This window comes from Harpia harpyja, chromosome 17 (genome assembly GCF_026419915.1).
Source record: "Harpia harpyja isolate bHarHar1 chromosome 17, bHarHar1 primary haplotype, whole genome shotgun sequence".
NCBI lineage: Eukaryota > Metazoa > Chordata > Aves > Accipitriformes > Accipitridae > Harpia > Harpia harpyja.
In genome coordinates this window covers 11347924-11366409 of record NC_068956.1, presented here as the reverse complement: position 1 = coordinate 11366409, position 18486 = coordinate 11347924, and the positions used below count along the sequence as shown (strand labels likewise).

The 18486-nt window shown below is 36.7% G+C and overlaps 1 protein-coding gene across 1 annotated transcript in view; it reads right to left on the bottom strand.

The window, feature by feature from the left end:
* Window positions 1-1951: 1951 nt before the first annotated feature.
* The window catches only part of DEUP1 (deuterosome assembly protein 1), a 48538-nt gene continuing 32003 nt past the window's right edge, over window positions 1952-18486 (bottom strand). Inside the window, exons 12-14 of the mRNA XM_052812953.1 lie at window positions 16422-16621; window positions 10320-10620; window positions 1952-3964 (exon numbers count right to left, since the gene is read on the bottom strand). Coding sequence (XP_052668913.1) covers window positions 3794-3964; window positions 10320-10620; window positions 16422-16621 — 672 coding nt within the window. The 3' untranslated portion in view covers window positions 1952-3793. The remainder of the gene's footprint in view (window positions 3965-10319; window positions 10621-16421; window positions 16622-18486) is intronic.

The window sequence follows — 18486 nt, the reverse complement described above, 5'->3', positions numbered from 1 at the left end:
AGGGAGACTGGAGTGCAGTGTATCAGTGTCTGGGGGCGTCGCTCAATCTACTAGTGGAGATTTAGGTGCAGTACATTAAATTACAGCCTATTTATGGATTTGAGGGTGTCTGTGTGATTAAATAGTAACTCAGACACAGTGAACTTTGAGATCTGGACCCTACAGTGAGGAAAAAAACCCTTTCCTAGCACAAGGCAGTTGGTGTAAAATCTAGTGGATAGCTATTTTGCATAGAATTAAATGGAAAAAAACATGATTGTGAATGATACAATTGGCTGTTCTAGGCTGTAAAACCAGACGGGAGTGTGATCCCATCATGTGTATGACACAGGCTAAGGACCTTCCCCCAGTGCCCTCTGCCTCCTTCCAGCTGTTTGATCTCTGGGACACCCACAGGCAGAAAGCAGCAGGACTGAACGGAGTTCAGCACATACCTGAGCTGGCTGTGCAAATAAAACTTTGATGACCGGCGTGACATACCATAGATGCAGAATCACCTGGGGCTCATCTCATTAGACAGTCTCTGTTGATGACTTCTTTCTCATTCCCACTGGTGGTGTTTCATCTAGTTTTGAATTATTAAGTGGTGGTGGGTTTGATTCTGTGTGTTGTTGTACGACTGTTGAATCAGGAATTATGACCAGTTACACTATGATAAAGCCAGAACAGCGAGACTGGGGGGTTAGGCGCTTTCCGTAGTATCTCTGATCACAGCAGAGATTTATTAGCCTTTGACTAGGTAAGCTAAAGCCATTGTGTAAGTCTACCCATCGGAAAAGCAAGAAAGCTGTGCCTGTGATTTTTCATGTTTGTCCACTTTTGTGTTCATCTGGCACTGTGTTTTGCTGCTGCTGTTTGCATTCCTCTTTGCATGGTTCAGAGTACCCACCGTCTGACACTCTCTCATTCTTATACTCCTAAATTTCCCATACAAAAAAGAGAGTAAGAAACGGTAGGAAGAAAGTGTGCTAAATACCCAACTTTCATGTGAGCCACTTTTAAATGTTTCTGTTCAGTTACTGTCATTTCACTGACAGCCCCATCAGAGTAAGTTTTGGGAAGTGAATTGGACAGCGATGGTCTGGCAGCTCTTACACCACCAACTATTTCAAAATTATATCTCGATGAAACATGTTGGCAACTGTGTGTACATGACCTCTGTTTGTCCTTTAGCGAAAAAAGCTGGTGGCAGCCTGAACCATTGTTCTTCTTATTTAAACAAGTCTTTCAACTGGGAGCCAAAAAATGCTTTTCGGTAAAGCTTTGAAAAACCACAGAAGAAGTCCAGCAGCTTACAGGAATTTTCCATTGCCTGGCTATTCACATACTAGAATAGACATTTTCTGTGTGTTTTGGGTAATCTGTAGCTCCTGAACATTGCACCTTGTCCTGTCAAATGAACTTATGATTAATAATTTTTTTTTTCATTTTTACTGGTGCTTTCAGACATTTATAGCCTCGGACCCTTCTGATTATTCCTTTTTTGACAATATACGTACATCTCCAATCCCTGTTCATACGGTATATAATTTCTCAGTCTTTATTATTTCTGCTGTCCGTCATTCTTTAAAAAGTTTTCCAAATAACTTGAAGTTGGTACATGTTGTACAAACTATTTTTGGCATGATAACATCAGGAATATGTCTCTTCCTTCAGTAACCAATCACCAGTTCAATCAAGTTTCTACCTTTTAATACAACTAAAGTATTCAGAACCAGCGGTGTGGCTCCAACTATACTCTGGCAGCAATGGGCTTGTTTAAATTGGGGATTGTCAGATGAGCAACTTGGGCTGATTTTGGCTAGCAAAGAGAAGGGTGACCTTTCAGGTAAGCATGTGTTAAAAGAACGGGACTTTGATCCATACTGTCTCAGCACGTTTGTGGCATAATATGCTCTGAGCAGGAAATAACAGTAAACAAGTAGGCTGTTCAGATACAAGTACTTTGCAGTTTGTGGTGCTTTTTACGGGGAGTTTATTATAGGACGTTACACAAAAGCCAGGCTGAAACTTGTTAGTTCATTAGCCAAAGTTAGTAGCTTGGCCAGATGTTAAAAAGCTTTAGAAAAAAATCTTACTCATTTTTTGATAATTTTAGTCATTCATTCCGTATCATCACACAGACCTGTATCATGAGAGGGATCCTCTGGCCTGGACTGGACTTGGACACATATGTTTCTTTGAAGATCTGGAGCGTAGTGTCTTGTTGTATGTTTAAATCTTGCAGTGGCAAAAGAATCTGGCTAACTGGTTAATATCCCATATTTTTTTCCTCTTGCCTTTCTGAAAGACAATATTTTGCTGTCTTTTTGCTTCTACTGGTATTTCCCAGCTTAAAATTTAGCTTCATTTCCAGAGGTTCCTAAATTTCTTCATTAGTTCTTTTAAAACTCCCAGGTGCATCTCCCCTTAAGTTGAGGACACATATGTATTTAGTTTGTTCAGATGTCCTTCCATCATCATCTTACTCAGTCCTCGTTCCTCCAGCTGAGTCTAGTCATTTTCCTGAATTTTCCTGTAAAAGGTTCTTTGATGTCCTCATTTTCATTACTCATTTTATTGCAAACCAAGCCACACTGGAATTTAAAATCATGGTATTTTGTGGAAGTGAGATGTATTTTGTCTTAATGGAAATACAGCTTCCAAAAACAATTTACATTTTTGCTGTGGTCTTGAATATTAATGAGACTTCTTTTACTCACAAACTGGAGCTGTTTGACAGTCTGGTATTATTTTTATCCAGATTTTTCCAGGAAGTTGGCAACAGTATGTGCTGGAAAGCAGTTCTTCAGTATCTCTTTCACTGAAATTGGTGGTTCATCAACACTGTCTGTAATTTCTGTTTCACTTGCACAGCAATAGAATTCAGTATGAATTGCAAATAAAAGGAATCTCAACATTCTGCAGTTTTTCAGCACATGGAGATGAATTAACTCTGCTCAGTTTTATAATGTTTTCCAATGTTGTAGAAAAATACAAAGAATTTAGGCCCTTACCTAAGACTGATCACAAGTTGTCTGAACTTAAAGGTTTTTTCCCTGTTCCAATGTAGTTAAACAACAAGGCAACATAGTATCAAAACATCAATATCAAAACAGGTGCTTTGGAAGACAGGATTTAAAAATGGTAAAGTATTAATGTAAAGCATGTAAAGCACCTGAGATCAGGCTCTGCCCCAGGTGAGGTCTGTAGGTCTGGTGAAAGGGGCAATATGGGTGGCTTCAAAATATGTGCTTTGTCTATTCATGTTCCTCTCATGGACATGCATGGCTTAGAGCATAAGAAAGAAAGAGCTCAAACTTCCCATTTCAAGAGTCCCAAGGGCTATTTCTATAGCCAAAAATAACCAGAGCATAGATAAGCTCTTTATGCTAGGAGCTATGACATGGCTAAAGGCCCCTATTATTCTTGTTCTGTGCAATCTAGAGAATTTCTCTTGGCTGATAATATTTTCAAGGGAATAATTCCACTTATTAGCCCTCTGTACATCACAGAATTGAAAGTATCTTACTTAATTTACAGTGCTGCAACAGGGTCTCTGCTGCACACAATTTAACTATGCAAAACCAACCTGTATATTTTAGAATATGTTTAGAGTATGATATTTTGTAACAGAGTTAAGTTATAATATACCTAAATCTGCAGGATAATGATTACCTTATTGAAACCTTGGTGTTAGAAATACATGCTATTGGCAATGTGCCTAAATACATTAAGCAGCTAGTTGCAGATTTTAGTTCTAAGAAACCCACGAGTGATTACTTGGTTTTATTTTCTTAATTGTGTGACTGGCTTAAGTATGCTCACTTTGCTGTATCCTGGCATACTTTTTTAGAGTATTTTCAGAATGTCTTTGCAGTTCTTCAAGGTGTGAATTTAAACGTTCTTCAAACTCTCTTGTATGTTTCTCTTCCTCTTGAAGGAACTTTTCTGTTGTTGCAAGGAAGGACATCTCAGGGGGACACTGAGCAACGAATAGAAAATCATGGTTAGTAAAAACTAGTAAGTACTACAACATGTTTGCATTATCAAATTTTAGATTTGAAAAACATCTTAACCTATAGCAGCTAATAACGCTATAACTCACCAAGAAAACATGAATTTGGGCATACATGTTTAAAGGCATTCAGGTGACTAAATGACAAAATGTGAACATGATATTTGAATACCTGTGATATTCACAGCATTAGGATGTAGATTTGCCATTAAATTTTTAATGTCATTTAATATCCCATTAGACAGAATTAAGCAGCTTCAGAACCTCCAAAATCTTTGCATCAGCTAAAGGTTATGTTCATCACTTGTATAATTTAAACCAGGATGGAGGACAATAATCTAGTTTTTGGAATTACAGAATATAACTAGTGTTGGGTACTGCTGATTGCCTCCTGTAGTTTCAGCTCTCTGCTTCTGTGATGTGGTGATTTCTGAGGATGGGAAAAACCCTATGCTTATTTCAGTACTATCAACCTCAAGCCCTGATATTTTGGAGAATGTACTAAATTTTGTTGGCTGCAAGTAGTTCACTGAAAAATTTTCTTTCTATTTAATGAGCATTTAGTAGACTGAGACAGAAACCATACCAAAATTGGTCTTAAAATGATTGTCACGGGATGCAGAGTTGTATAAAGCAAAGGACATGAGTAAGTCTTTGCTGGAACAAATTCTAAATTTTTAAGCAGGAATTTTTGTTCATTCCTTTTGCTAATACTTAAGATGTATTAATTGGAATGTCTTTATCAAAAGAAATATGAAATAATTTTTCTTTGCCTAAAGATATTATGCTTTTTAAAATAAATTCAGTATTTATTTGTACAGATGCAATTTTATGACATGAATTTTTAACTGTTGACTGAGAAAAAATTAGTATAGGAGCTCTAATACTGATTAAGAGAAAGATAATTTTTGTCTTTATATGATCATATATTGAGAAAGATGATTGACATTTATTATCTTCATTAAACCATATGTTAAATAGTTTTAATAACTGATTGAGTTATTAGAATGTAAAAAGGAAAGTTTATCTGTGAGCACATCAAATAGGAGTGGCTTCAAATGATTTAAATATTCCAGTGTTTTGTGGAAAAGGCCAATTCTATTACACCTGTAAATTTTTATTCTAGGCTCCATTATATCAGAATGGGGTATGCCCTATTTCCACGGCAACTAGAGGCAGATTTGGTCTTCGCTTTCAGCCTGGTTTAAAACTGCCCTTGAGCAGCTTTTCAGGCCAAAAGATACTAACTAGAGAAATGCTTTAAAGCACTGTTCTGTTCCAACTCTTTGCAGCAGACCTTGAGATGAAATTTAGAGATTTCCTATAGGAAACCCCTTTACTTTTCAAAGTACAGCAAGTAAGCAGTAGCTGGCAATAAATTCTGAAGATAATACCGTCCTTCTTGAGCGAGACAAGCTTTCTGATGTATAGGGCTTCTAAAATGAAATTCACAGATAAAGCAGAACCTTCCTTTTCTCAATCCCTCCAGATTAGTGTTTTAACAGGGCAGGGAAGAAAAAGTGACTTAATTTGCCATATAGCAATAAGGAACCCAAAGGTATTGGATCACTTTGTGCCACAACACTCTTTTATCAATCCCTGCACTAGCAGGGCTAAGAAAAAATGTTCATCTTCCAATGGCTGAGAAACTCTGGATGGAGATCACCTGCCTTCTGGTTTTCCTCATGAACACATGCATGATTTCTCATCCATAAATAATTATTGTTTTCATATGAATAGTTGTTCCTGAGATTTTGAATGCCATGGCTACATGCACATGTATTCCTTCACGGGCTAGATCACAAATATATCCCCTTGTGACATTTGGATTCAGAGATAGAGTTGGCAGTACTATTTTGAAGAAGGTGGCTTTTGTATTATGAAGAAGACATTGGATTTGGAGGCTTTACTTGAAGAATCACCATGTGTTTCGCTTACTGAATACCAGCTCTGAAATCACTGATTCAATACTGAGCAAATAAAATACTTCCAGTGAGAAATGTAAGAAACTGGGAAAACGTGAATCTGAAATATGAATTTAATAGGTGTCATCACCTACAGAAAAAAAGTCATGTTGGCCTTTTCCATATGGACAGTGGATTTACACGAGTGCTAGTCTTCAGAAGTGTTATATCAAGTTATAAGAAATTCTCAGAGATTCATTATAACAATGTTTACAATTGCTGACTTGTTAGAAACATACTGGCCTCATGATCAAGTTATCTTCCTAAAATGCTAGTGTCCTTTGCTTCAACTGGTACTTACTTCGATGTGTTTTTTTCTTGAAATAGACTGTAAAATCCAAATGAGACATTTCTGAATTTCCTCAGAGTTGAGTGAAGAATGTTTATCACTTAGAATAAGCAGATCATGGTTCCCTTACCTGAGAGTCAGACATCGCTATCTTTTTAGATAGGTCCCTAATGCACTGGTTTTTATGTGCTTTGAGAGAAGGTTGTATCTAAACAGGTCTAAAAGGCAACATTTCTTGCTAGCAACTAAGCTTTTCTTTCCAAGCCTCTGGTCTGTTCTTTCACTATGTTCTTTACTGTCTTTACTTTCAGTGCCTGAGGAAGAAAAACCATAAAGAAACTGCTTTAATCCATGTCTTGGATGAGATTCATGGTCCCTAGTTTTGAATTTCTTTTCCTCAGATAACACTTCTTTTACGTCTTTTGGTTTTCTAACTGGAGCTGGATAGAAATGGGTTCATTTCTAACCTAACTTGTTTGGGTGGTTAGGCAACAAGGACTCTACTTTTTCATTTCTACAGTGTCAGCTGATCCCATATTTCTTTGTTGTATTCCAGTAATGAGAATCACCTTTCTGCCTCATTATTTGCTGGAAATGAAGCAGTGCACCTGATAGAGATGCTTATCTAGCACATATGAAATATGTACTAAAGATGTCTTCTCCTTAAGCAAGAACTACCCAAAGTGCTTATGAATTAACTCTGGATTGCTAGGGAGAAGCACTTCAGGAAGCTAAGTCTATTCTCTCTCACAGACTGCGAAATTAATTTGCCTAGTGTTAATCTCTTTCTTGCCCCATGAGTTGTCCCAGCATCCTTGGATGCACCTTCAGCAGGGCAGCAAGAAAACCTTAACACTTGGGATATTTTAACATTTAGTGGTCAAACAATGAGTGGTCAAATCCCAGAGTGTTAAAGTCTTCTCATGTTTAGCCCCTTCTTCTTTCCAGGAAAGTTCTTGTAACACCAAGACTAGAAATTGGTCTGGCTAATTTGAGTCTCACTGTGACTAAATTTGGGGGCTTTTGGGATTACTTTCCTCTAACTCTACACTGCAATATATCTTAGGCAGCAGGTACAGATGCCCATCTTCAACATGTTTCTGCTCATATAAGAAAATCAAAACTGAGATGCATAGGAAATTGCCAAGCGACATAGGAAGGCTTTCAGAGGGCCTAAGTACCTAATCAGCTAGGTAACAGTAATACTGCAGAGTGAGAGGCATGGACTACAGCACGCCTCAAGGTAGCATCAAGACTGTCAAAATCATTCCTCATAATGTCCACTGGTAGAATTTCCACAACTTCCCATTGCAATCTATTTATTAAGCAATTTCCCATCCTTAACGTTAGAAGGTTTCCTAATGCCTAATTTAAATTTTCCTTGCTACAGCTTCAATCTTTCATGTCTTTCCTAGGCTTGAAAGCAAGAACAGACAATGTCTGTCCATCTGAACAGAAACATGAGAAGGTGCTTGTGACTAAAAGTTAAAGATCCAGATTGGGAAGCACAATGTACATAACTGCTTGCTCCAGCTGAAATGCAGAAATTGTGTAGAAATGGACTATTCTGAAGCTGCAACTAATCTTATTGGATTATTTGTTTGTTTGTTTGTTTGTTTATTTTCTGAAGCTGGACACTGGACTGCTCTATGGAATAGTCTTCCCAGAGACTGGCAACAGATCAGGCAACCATTTTCTGAAGTTGTTCCATTTCAGAAAGAGAGAACAGCGTGAATTACTGTTCAGAGAGAAAGTATTTCTCTAGATTTGGAAAGCCTTGAAACAAGAATTTTTGGGGTTATGGGAATTTCCAGTGAATCCCAGCTGAGCTTCTAGTTTACTCTAAGGCAAGAGCAACTTTCTCTACACATGTAACCTCTAAGTAAGAATGTGAAGGGACAGAGGTTCCAGTGGAATGTTTACTAAGGTTGTCTGAAGAGTCTGTACTGGGAGGAGAGATATAAGTCTTTGTCTAAAGCCCTAGAGACTGTTTTCTCTTTCCCCTAAATACCAACACAGTAATTTTGGTAGGTCTCAGGACATCACCTGCAATTCTGATGTTTTCAGTTGGTGCTACAAATATTCTTCAGAAAAATGGTCCCTTAAAACATCTTCAGAAGTTTTGAACATACTGGAGATTTCACTTAGGTGAAACATCAGTCCTGAAAACTCTGTCAAAGAACTCTGATTTACAACACATTGTATGTTTTTTTCCTCTTTCTCCTTGATGCAATGGCTTTCCATTTGAACACAGAACTCTAGAGTAACAGACCGTTGAATCATCTGCACTAATGCTGTGGTATCCAACGTCAGTCTGAGTGATGATTTAATTTTGGCAATCTTCTGAACTTGTACCTGCTTCAACACCACTGATTTGGACTTAGACTCTGTACAAGAAATATCCCTTGCTTAATAGTTTCATTATGTACTTTGCCCACACACCAGCTGGAAAGTGTTTTCCTTATAATCTAGTCAACTGCCTTGGCATTGACCCTGTCCTGAGTGCCAGCTGGGAAATAGTTTCCCTGCAGCTTGCAGAAGTGTCTCAGAATGCGCATTTTCCTTGGGCTGGCTAGAAACAGAAGCTTTGTGGTCTGCTGTCTCTGTCTGACACTTCTGACAGAAGAGAGGAGGAGGATTGGTGTTTATCAGACTCTCCCGAAAAAGGCCAGACAATTCTTTTCGCAGTTAGCAGTTTAAAGAGGAAAACTCCCAAGACATGAGAAACCAAAAGCCATTTACTTAAAATGCCTGTGAAGCATAAGAATATAAAAATGGAAGTGAGGTCAAACACCCAGGACTATGTGGTTCTCGCTGTTCTCTGACTACTGGAACGCAGCTGCCGGGACCACAGTCAGTGAAGGGCTGCACTGCAGTCCCAGCTTCCCAGGCAGACTATCACTACGGTGCTCCCTATCTTCAGTGAGGTTCTAGAACATGGAGACAGTCTTCCAGCAGCCACGTCTCTGATAGAAAACAATGTGCGTCCATTTCTGAAGTGGACAGCAGAACCGGGGTAAGACAACCACAAACTGCTTGAAGATGATTGTTGGTGTCATGGTGCCTCTTTGCTCCTACTTAAGGTGACAAGTGGCAAGAAAATTGCCTATAGGTTCCCCCCAGTAAATGCTAAAGTCTTCCCTCTTCTCTCTCTAGAGGCTCAGCCACACACCTGCAGTTCAGGATCTCCTGGGTACAAAGATGTACGTATCACAGCTGGACAGAGAGATGGCTACAGTCCATTCCTTACTCATCTGTTAGTTCCATTATTTAATGATGCTGTTGTGGTTGCATGGTTTGAGGTCTGGAAAATAGGTGCTAAGTTTTCAAGCGGAAAAAAATAGTGGCCTGTAGTGGAGGCCTAAGGAAGAATAGAAGATACTAAGGAAGAGGATAAAGCTCAAATTTAAACAGAGATCTAAAGCCAAAGAATTATGGAAAGTTTTCCCTAAGAAGTTGCCCTAGGCAAAGTGGGATTTATCCTACTTGTCATGGACGTTGGTAATCTTCAGTTTATGAATACTGAAAGAAAGAATGCTGCACTATTACTCTTTCATTTCAAGAAAAATCAGGACTACAGCAGTTATAATTTCTGTTCCTTTTCAAATACAATAGCTAACACATAGAAAATAGTTGCCGCAATTCCTCTAATTTTATCCCTCAATCGAATGCTGCAGAAACTTGATTTGTCTAACAGCACTTAAGACAGTAAGTTTGCAGGCATTATGGAAATACACTTAAAGCAAAGTGCCCTTACAGAAGGCAATATGAAGCAGAGTGCCCCAATATAGAAAGCAATGAGCTCAAATGTAGAAATCTCTCACAGTCACATAATGGCAGGTAATTATCACCATCGTTATTAGAACAGAGGTATGGCCCAGTAGGGGATGTTTAATCTCCAGAAAAACTGCATTTATGTTAGGATAAGGTATTTCCATTTTTGCTGGGCTGGCACTGTATAAATAATAATGACAATAGGGGTGATCTAATTTTTGGCTCCCTCAAGGCTGCATTTGGTCCACAGATGGGTTTTTGAGAATATTTGTGTTATAGGAAAATAGTTACTTACTGATAATTTGATTTCTTCTGCATTGTAAGCAGGGCTCAGTAAGCTGCCTGTTCTGCCCTTTTCAGGAAACAGCCCACCAAAGCCCAAAGGATTCCCCGTTGGTGGTGATGGAGATTTATAAACTATTTTCTTTTCATGACCTCTGTGAAGTGTATGAGAAGATAAAGTGCTATCACTTTTTGAACCAGTGATATTGCCTTGGCCATACAAAGCAGGACTACAGTTTCTGGGGTATCCACTGGCTGTGAACATAGCAGTCTGTTGATGTTCCATTTCCCATGCATCTTTCTTTTGCAAAGTTCTAAAAGAAGAAAAAAAAAAATCAAAGTATGAAAACTAGTTAAAACTCTAAGCTATCACAGCAAAGCCAAGGGTTTTTTTTTATTTTATTTGTTTGTGCAATTTTGATTACTTAGCTGTTCAAACTGCTTCATGCATGAAGTTACTGGCATAAGATTAAGCATTACCAAGTTGCAGCAATTTAGCAACTTTCCACCTGGTTTACTCTAAACGTGTGACTATGCATTCTCTGTCTGCTTCAGCTGTGACTTAAATCACACTAATTTAAACCCTTTCACTGGAGCTTAAGTTGAGTAACGTTGCCATATAATTGTGGCAGGACAAGAGCTAAAACACAAATTTGCTTCAGGTATTGAAGATACCAATACTCCTTAAGTGTTTGTTACCCATCCTTTGCCAAAGGTTATCATCCCTTCAGCTTTTCAGTGGAAGAAGCTATGTAAGCACTCTTCAGTCATGTCTTTATAACTTACACTATGATAGGACCTGGAGTGAATTTAGCCATACAAATAGAGGGAATGAAATACAAAAGTGTAAAGTAGACAAAAACTGTTATTAGTTGTTGGATAATTAGTCAATTTTGACCTAATATCACCTTAAACAACTATGTTCAAATAGCTAGAATTTAGAATAAATGTTTAAATAAGTTAAATGAAAAAATAGTACAGGAAATCTTTGATCCTGCTTTTTTACTGCAATACTAATTTTGCCACTGATTTAATGATAACACGTTGGAGATTAAGATAAGAAATACATTTTTAAAATACACCTTTAAAAAAATTGTACAAGAACATGCTTTTGTAACAATAAGTGAAATCTTCAAGTTTACAAAAGAATTTTAAAGTATTTTATTATGATGTTCCATAACTCTTGTATCACACAGTGATCAGAATGGATGTGAAAGCATATCTTTGTATTCATTTGTAGTTCTGTAAAGCAAAACCTATTATGGTTAACAGCAACTTGAAAAAAAAGAAATCTATTTTCTTCCCAATCAAAATATCTTCTTTTCCTGACAGTTAACTGAACAATTCTGAAACCATATTGATAAGAGCACAGAATTTTGAGACTAGCTTGCCCAGATGTCTGCTGAATTAGACTAATTTTCAATTGCATCTTTACTTGTATTATATGCCAAAACATGCAAAAAAATTTAAATTATTTCAGATTTTTTTTACATTTCTATTACAATATTTCTGACTGAAGTAAAAATTTCCATTGTACTGAGGTCTGTGCTTATGATAAAATTGAAATTTTAGTCTTGAGAGGTAACTACTATACTCAAACATGATATCTGTTTGAAAAGATCCTATCATTGCAAATGTTCTAAAACACTTTACTAATTTGAAATGCAGCTATAAAAGCTTTTAAAGATCAAGTTCTCTGCCACTAAAATATAATTATTATAAATATTCAGGAGTATGCAGTGCTGCTCAGATCCAAGGAAAACAGCTTTTTTTTTTTTAAATAAAAAAGAAGAATTTGCCAAGCACAGGGAAAGGACAGTGTTTTCTGCAGAAAGATCACACCATCATTTTCTAATCTTAATTTAAATATTTGCTGTTGGGAGAGGGTGGCTGTGCAGTCTTAATGGACCCTGCTTGTACATGAAACTGAGTACTCCATAAATGGACTGTGCAGAACAACTCAGAGAACTAATGAAGAACATATTTTTCTCTGCTTATAAAAGAAGTAGTGATTAAGATACTCTGAATGCTACAGGAAAGCAAATTGTAAGCTTGATGCTATAATATTATTATTACTTTAATATTATTATTATACATTCTAAAAAACCCTCTCTGAGAATATTCACCAAACCTTCCAGTTTTCTAAATCACCTAAAATGTTTACCTTTATGGGGGCAGAGTTTTCCCCTTTCTTTCATGCTTTTCTTTAAATAAATACACTCTGCTCTTTGGGTGCAGGAGAATACCTTTTTTCTTTTTTTTCCTCTATTTTAAAGTCCATTCCATCTATTGTTTGGATGAAGGGCACAGTGAAAAAAACTGCCACAATTGAAGATAGATGGCATGAATAATAAAATGACAGATTTTTTTTTCATCTTGTGTTCTGACCTTTTTGGAAGTAATTTCCTCTGTAAACCCACAGTAAAGTCTATGTGATCTGTGTTCTTTTTTTCCCCCAGAACTGCTTCTCTATGTATTTAATAACATTTATTACTGTTATGTTATAGCTTACTTCACTAAGACCAGAATTTTCAGACTTGAGTGCCCACAGTTATGGTAGCTCTTAGATAGTAAAAACAGATACCACCCAAAAAAGGACTGACTTTTTAAAGGAACTCCACTTCCTACTGTAATCCATAGGATTGCAGGGGCTGTTTCCTATCTTGGAAAGACATGATGCCTGCATTTAAGTGCTTTGATATGGATACTATGCCTTCACTTCAGACAGATTTCACAGTTGGGCTTTAAATTTCTGCCAGTTCAGTGCAAAATAATATCTAAGAACAGAGTTCTACTTTGAATACAAATGTAAAGGTAGGCAAATATCTGCAAATTTGTAAAAAACTGTCCATTTGTTAACACTGGCAATGCAAATACACTATAACTGCAGTTGAGTAACTTACGCTTTCAGTGGGTTTACTGTCATAGAGTGTTTAACATATACACATACTTCACAAAAATAATATCACTGTTGACATGGTGACATATGGGACGAGAAGTGAAAGAACAATGTCCTTGCAAAGGGAATTTATATAAACAGGATTGATTTTTCCAGACTCATATATAAAATCAGCCTGGTCCCTATGCAATCAATGACTTCAGTGCTGCAAAACAAATTCCTTACACAGCTTGTGCTGGTTGATGTACCTAGTCTTGAGAAAGAAAACAGCAGGTCTTTAATGACCAGAATGTCTTCAGAATTCATCTTGTTGCTTTTACCTTGCAAGTATAACTGCTAGCTTGATTTTAAAAATGGATAAAAAGTATTTTCCTGAAGAGACTGTTTTCACTGCTTCCAGTTTATCTATTGCAATAACTGATACAGTGGTGAGTATGACTAAGAGTGTGTGACCTCCAAAGGGTAGTGAAAACCTCCTTAAGATCTGCCAACACAGATCCTTTAAGAGGTCCCCAGCTACCTTAGTAGTCATTCAGTCCTAGCCTTTACCTCTCACTTTTGCCACATGATGAAAGTGGACTTTGGCTTGACCAGTTACCTATTTTGTGTGTATTTTTATGGTAAATAAGTAGCCTTTCATTTGGGAACTCACATGCATGTTTTAATTTTGGAAGAAACAGGGTAAACACATCAGCTTCATCAGAGAAATCCCTCTTCAACCATGCCAAAATTTAAATCTACTATATGTGGCCAAGGTCTAAATAAAGGATTGAAATCTTGAGGGTGGGGAAAGCTTACATAAATGGCAATTAGAAATAAGTCAATTACCATATATGAGAACAGTAATTAAAGTGGTTATAGGTAGGATGTGGCCACAGTCTTTTTTAGCAAAAAGATGCCACTCCTGCATACCTTAATTTGTAATATTTAGAAATTCAGTGTATACTGCAAGAAAGAAGAAATCATGCCTCTTTCTAAATCACCAATATAACTTCCTGCAATTTCCTGTATTTTCTCTAGAGGTCTCCTATCTAACTAATGACTGTGCCCATGCCTAGGATTCTAGTACTTACCATGAGACATGCCTGAAAAATATTATAGAATATACTTAGTTGAAGAATTTTTTTTTTCATCGTGCAAACCTTTCTAGGTTTCTGAACGCAAATAGGAAAAACAAAATGTACAGCTTCTGAAAATTACTATTTTAAACACAGACACCACCCCCCTTGCACAAACACCATGTTTTCTATTTTTCTACTATGTAAAAAAAGTCTTTTTGCCCTTTCTCCAGTGCCATAATTACCATGGAAACAGAACTGCAAATTAAAACAGAAATAACATGGTTTATGCTCACAATAAAATAAAACATACCCCAGAGTTTAACTCAACCAACATCAATTGCCTGGTTTATGTGCATACATTTGATGGTTGAAAATTTAATTTTAGTTTTTGAGAAAATCTTGAGGTAGTTCCCTGTTTGGGAACAGAGAACTGACAGTATAGAGAGGGCCCAATCTTAAAAAGATGGCTGATGTGTATACACAGTACACGTGGAATTTGCAGATTTTTTGAAATCTGTGTATGTATTTATTTAGCTAAATAGCTTTTCATTTAGGAAATCAAATGCATGTTTTAGATCCTGAAAACCAGGCTCAATATGTGTTTCATCAGATTAATTAGAATCATAATTTAAATTGTATTCAGTAGTATGGTTGAGACTTCTGTTATGAGAAAGGTTAGCTCTCCCAGGTTTCTCTCTCCCAGTGTTGGTTTAACATTGGTCTTCAATGGCTATGAAATCAAAATCCTGCAAATTACCTGCATAGTTCTATTGTCTCATACACTTACATTCTCATGAATGAAATTTCACAGTTCCTCATGTACAGCAAGTGTAATTCCTGAGAAAATGGGAAAAAAACTTACTTTTTCTCACTTGAGAAGAGTGGAAGCATGAGCAAAAATTGTGCTGACCAATATTTGGTGAACTTATGAGACCTACAGGTGCAGAATAGTCTGTATCTTGGTTTGTAAATATTTGTTTCAGCAAAACCTTCAACATCATTTGAAACTTAGTAGGAAAACAGCCATACCTGCCACTTCCATATATATATGTGTATGTGTGTATTATGTATATGCATATACATATGTACATACATACATATAATATATATATATATTTGCATATACATGAATACTACCTTTAATACTAAACATATTTAAAAAGAAATTTTAGGCAAGAATGTAGCTACATATAATGGGATGCCTTTCTATTTTGCAGAAAGAAAATCACTTTACATTTTGCCAAAGACTGAATGTATGAGTTTGAAGTCTTGACCTGTACAATTTTGGCTCCAATTACTTAAACTTTGCTTCACAGAACTGTTTCACATTAGTCCTATCATTTCAGTTCTTTATTATAGACGATCAAAATATTTAGCTATTAATTTTTACTCTCCTGTGCTGTGAAATAGTGTTTAGCAGGGAGTTTAATTTTCTTTTTATTACCACAACACCATGATTGTAACGTGTTTGAAGGTAATTCAGTGTTTCACTGAATACAGGGAAATAAGAAGGAAGTCATCACTACAATGTTTTCTACGAGTCTGAGTATTCTTAAGTCTCATTATTTTTCCCTAACAAGGAGTTTATTGTAGTAATGATTTATTCAAGGCATCTGAAATTATGTTTCTTTTAAAAATCAGGTCACCCAAGAACACCAAAACTAGACAAGGCATTAAAATACATTTAATGAAACTTCCAACACATGAAACTGGTGGGACACAAAGCTTTTCAGCAGGGGTTGTAGTTCAAACTGCTTATTAAGATAACCTCCTGTGGAGCAGTTTACCTCTCATGTTGGTTTTTATATCCTTTCCTTGTCTTGTTTTTATTTGGCAGTAAAAATACATTCTGTCCTGTTTTGCAAAACCTGGAACTAAGAATAACTTAAGCAGCACATAGAAAGTTTTTTAAGTTGTTTCATGTGACAAATGTTAAAATAACGATCAAACATTTCTGGGACTCCATTTATTGCCAAATTCAGTTAGCCACCCCCAAAAATGTAGGAAATTCTTAAAAATATACTAAGTCTGATATTTATGTTGGTGGGAGTTCTGAATGAACAGAACCAGAAACAAAACTTAACAGTTTGGCCCAGTTAGATGTTTCCAAAAAACTTACAGGAAGTTTCATGTATGTGTACAATCTAAATATTACCTCTCTTCTTTTTCTTGCATCTTTGAATGGGTTTGGTAGCTGTGCTCTGTTTCTCCATATGTATCCATGTGACCCAGTATTGATGTTTCTGTGTCATTTTGTAGTTTAACCAGACTATTTTGTAATCTGACATTATCATGTTCCAGTTTGTGAATGGAAGCTGTAAAATTTCCATGTTCTTTGTTAGATAAATCTATACTCTGTGAAAGGAGATAAAACCATCATTAAATAGTTATTTTTTTCCACAATAAATGGATGTTAGTATTTCTAACAAGCAAACGCAAAACAATGTTCTATGCTAAAGAAAGACCTAGCTACCATATATAATCATGCAGCACTTATAGCAAACCAAGAGAATTGCCTCCAGAAAAAAAACACTGTAGATAAATGGAAAAGAAGGGATAACAGCCTCTATAACACAATAAAACAAATTAAAATTTCTCAACAAACATGCATTCAAAATATTATTGTTGTAAATTCATCGCTTGCTTTGTAAAACTTAGGACATAAAAGCAACCATAACAGCTATAGCTGCAGACTGTATTGCTCCCTCCAGTAACAATTCCACCAAAAACCCCAAGAAAAATTATAGAAGTTCATTACTATAGTACATACAGGGTATGTCTATAGGCACAATTTAATATCTGTGTCAAGATACAGTCACCTTCAGTTTCAGAAGCGGTAAAGTAAAGCCACATTACCACAGAGTTGTGCGTCTGTGTTACTAAACTCTGCTTCTCAGTTGAGTTAGCCCACATGGTATACAAATCAAAATACTGAAAGTGCAAGCAACATGTGCACTGCGACCAGGGGCTAGAGAGGCCCATCCACTAGGATATGAAGAGGGGAAGATGGAGATTAGCTCTGGAAGTTGACTAGCCAGGATACCCCATTCCTTTTATGTCCTATCACTTATTCCATAAAGCCTATGCTGCACACCTGAGCTAGCTAATTTGGAACGACCTCTCTGCAGAATACTGCATTGCGTTGTGTAAAGATGTTTGCAATGACAGTGTACTGTCATCAACAGAAAATTCTCAAGAGATTTATCATACTACACACAAAAGACTAAACCCCCATACATTTTATTAAGTTGTGTTTTCATATATTTCTAGATATACCTTATTCTTTTGGAACCTAGTAACTCATGAGTATTAAGGATCTGGTTCTTAGTCTACTGCTAGCACAACTGGGCTCCTGCACCTGAAAGCTTGTCTATTCCTTGCACTAACTGTTCCAATGTCATCTCTTCCTATAAACCTTGCCTTGCTTAGCTAGTTTTAGGGGAAATTTATGGCCAAGCTGGCATGGAAGTGCCAGAAAGTATAAGAAAATTTAATATTTTGTGCAAGGATAGGGGGCAGGGGCTCAGCTATGTCTCCCAAGTGGAGAGGAGTGACAGAACAGAGGGAGAAGGAGAGTCCTAAGTCACCCTACCACTAATAGCTCTGGAATCAGCAGTACAGTTATAATGGCATGAACCCCAAAACTAAGCTGGCACAGCTACATTGCTTTTGAAATCTAAACAAGTAACCCTTCCTGATGATGCATTGCACCATACTGACTTAGGCTGGCACTAGTTTGAGGGGTCTGTGTAGTGCTCTACTGTACTGTACAAACACATCCATAAAAATCTCTCCAGTCCCTGCAATCTTAATATCAAATACCTCACAATCTTTAATGTTTAGATCCTCATAATACACTAGTAAAGTAGGAAAGAATTATTAAGTCCGCAAACACATTGATATGTGTAGTGACCTTGATATATCTAGTAACTGGATTTTACTGTTAAAAATTAACACACACATGATATCTACAAGGATTCTTGTTAGACAGCTCTTCTCAGTCTTCATAAAGAATATCACTGTAGAGAAGAGCTAGACATGCATACACACATCCATCTATGTTTCCACAATAATATATCTTATATACACATACATATATCCATCGTAGTGTATAGGTAATACATCACTGATAAGACATATATGCTATTTTAAGGGTGTGGGAAAATGTGACATTCTTTGATGCATTTGTCAGTCTACAGTAAGACAATTAACAGGCTACA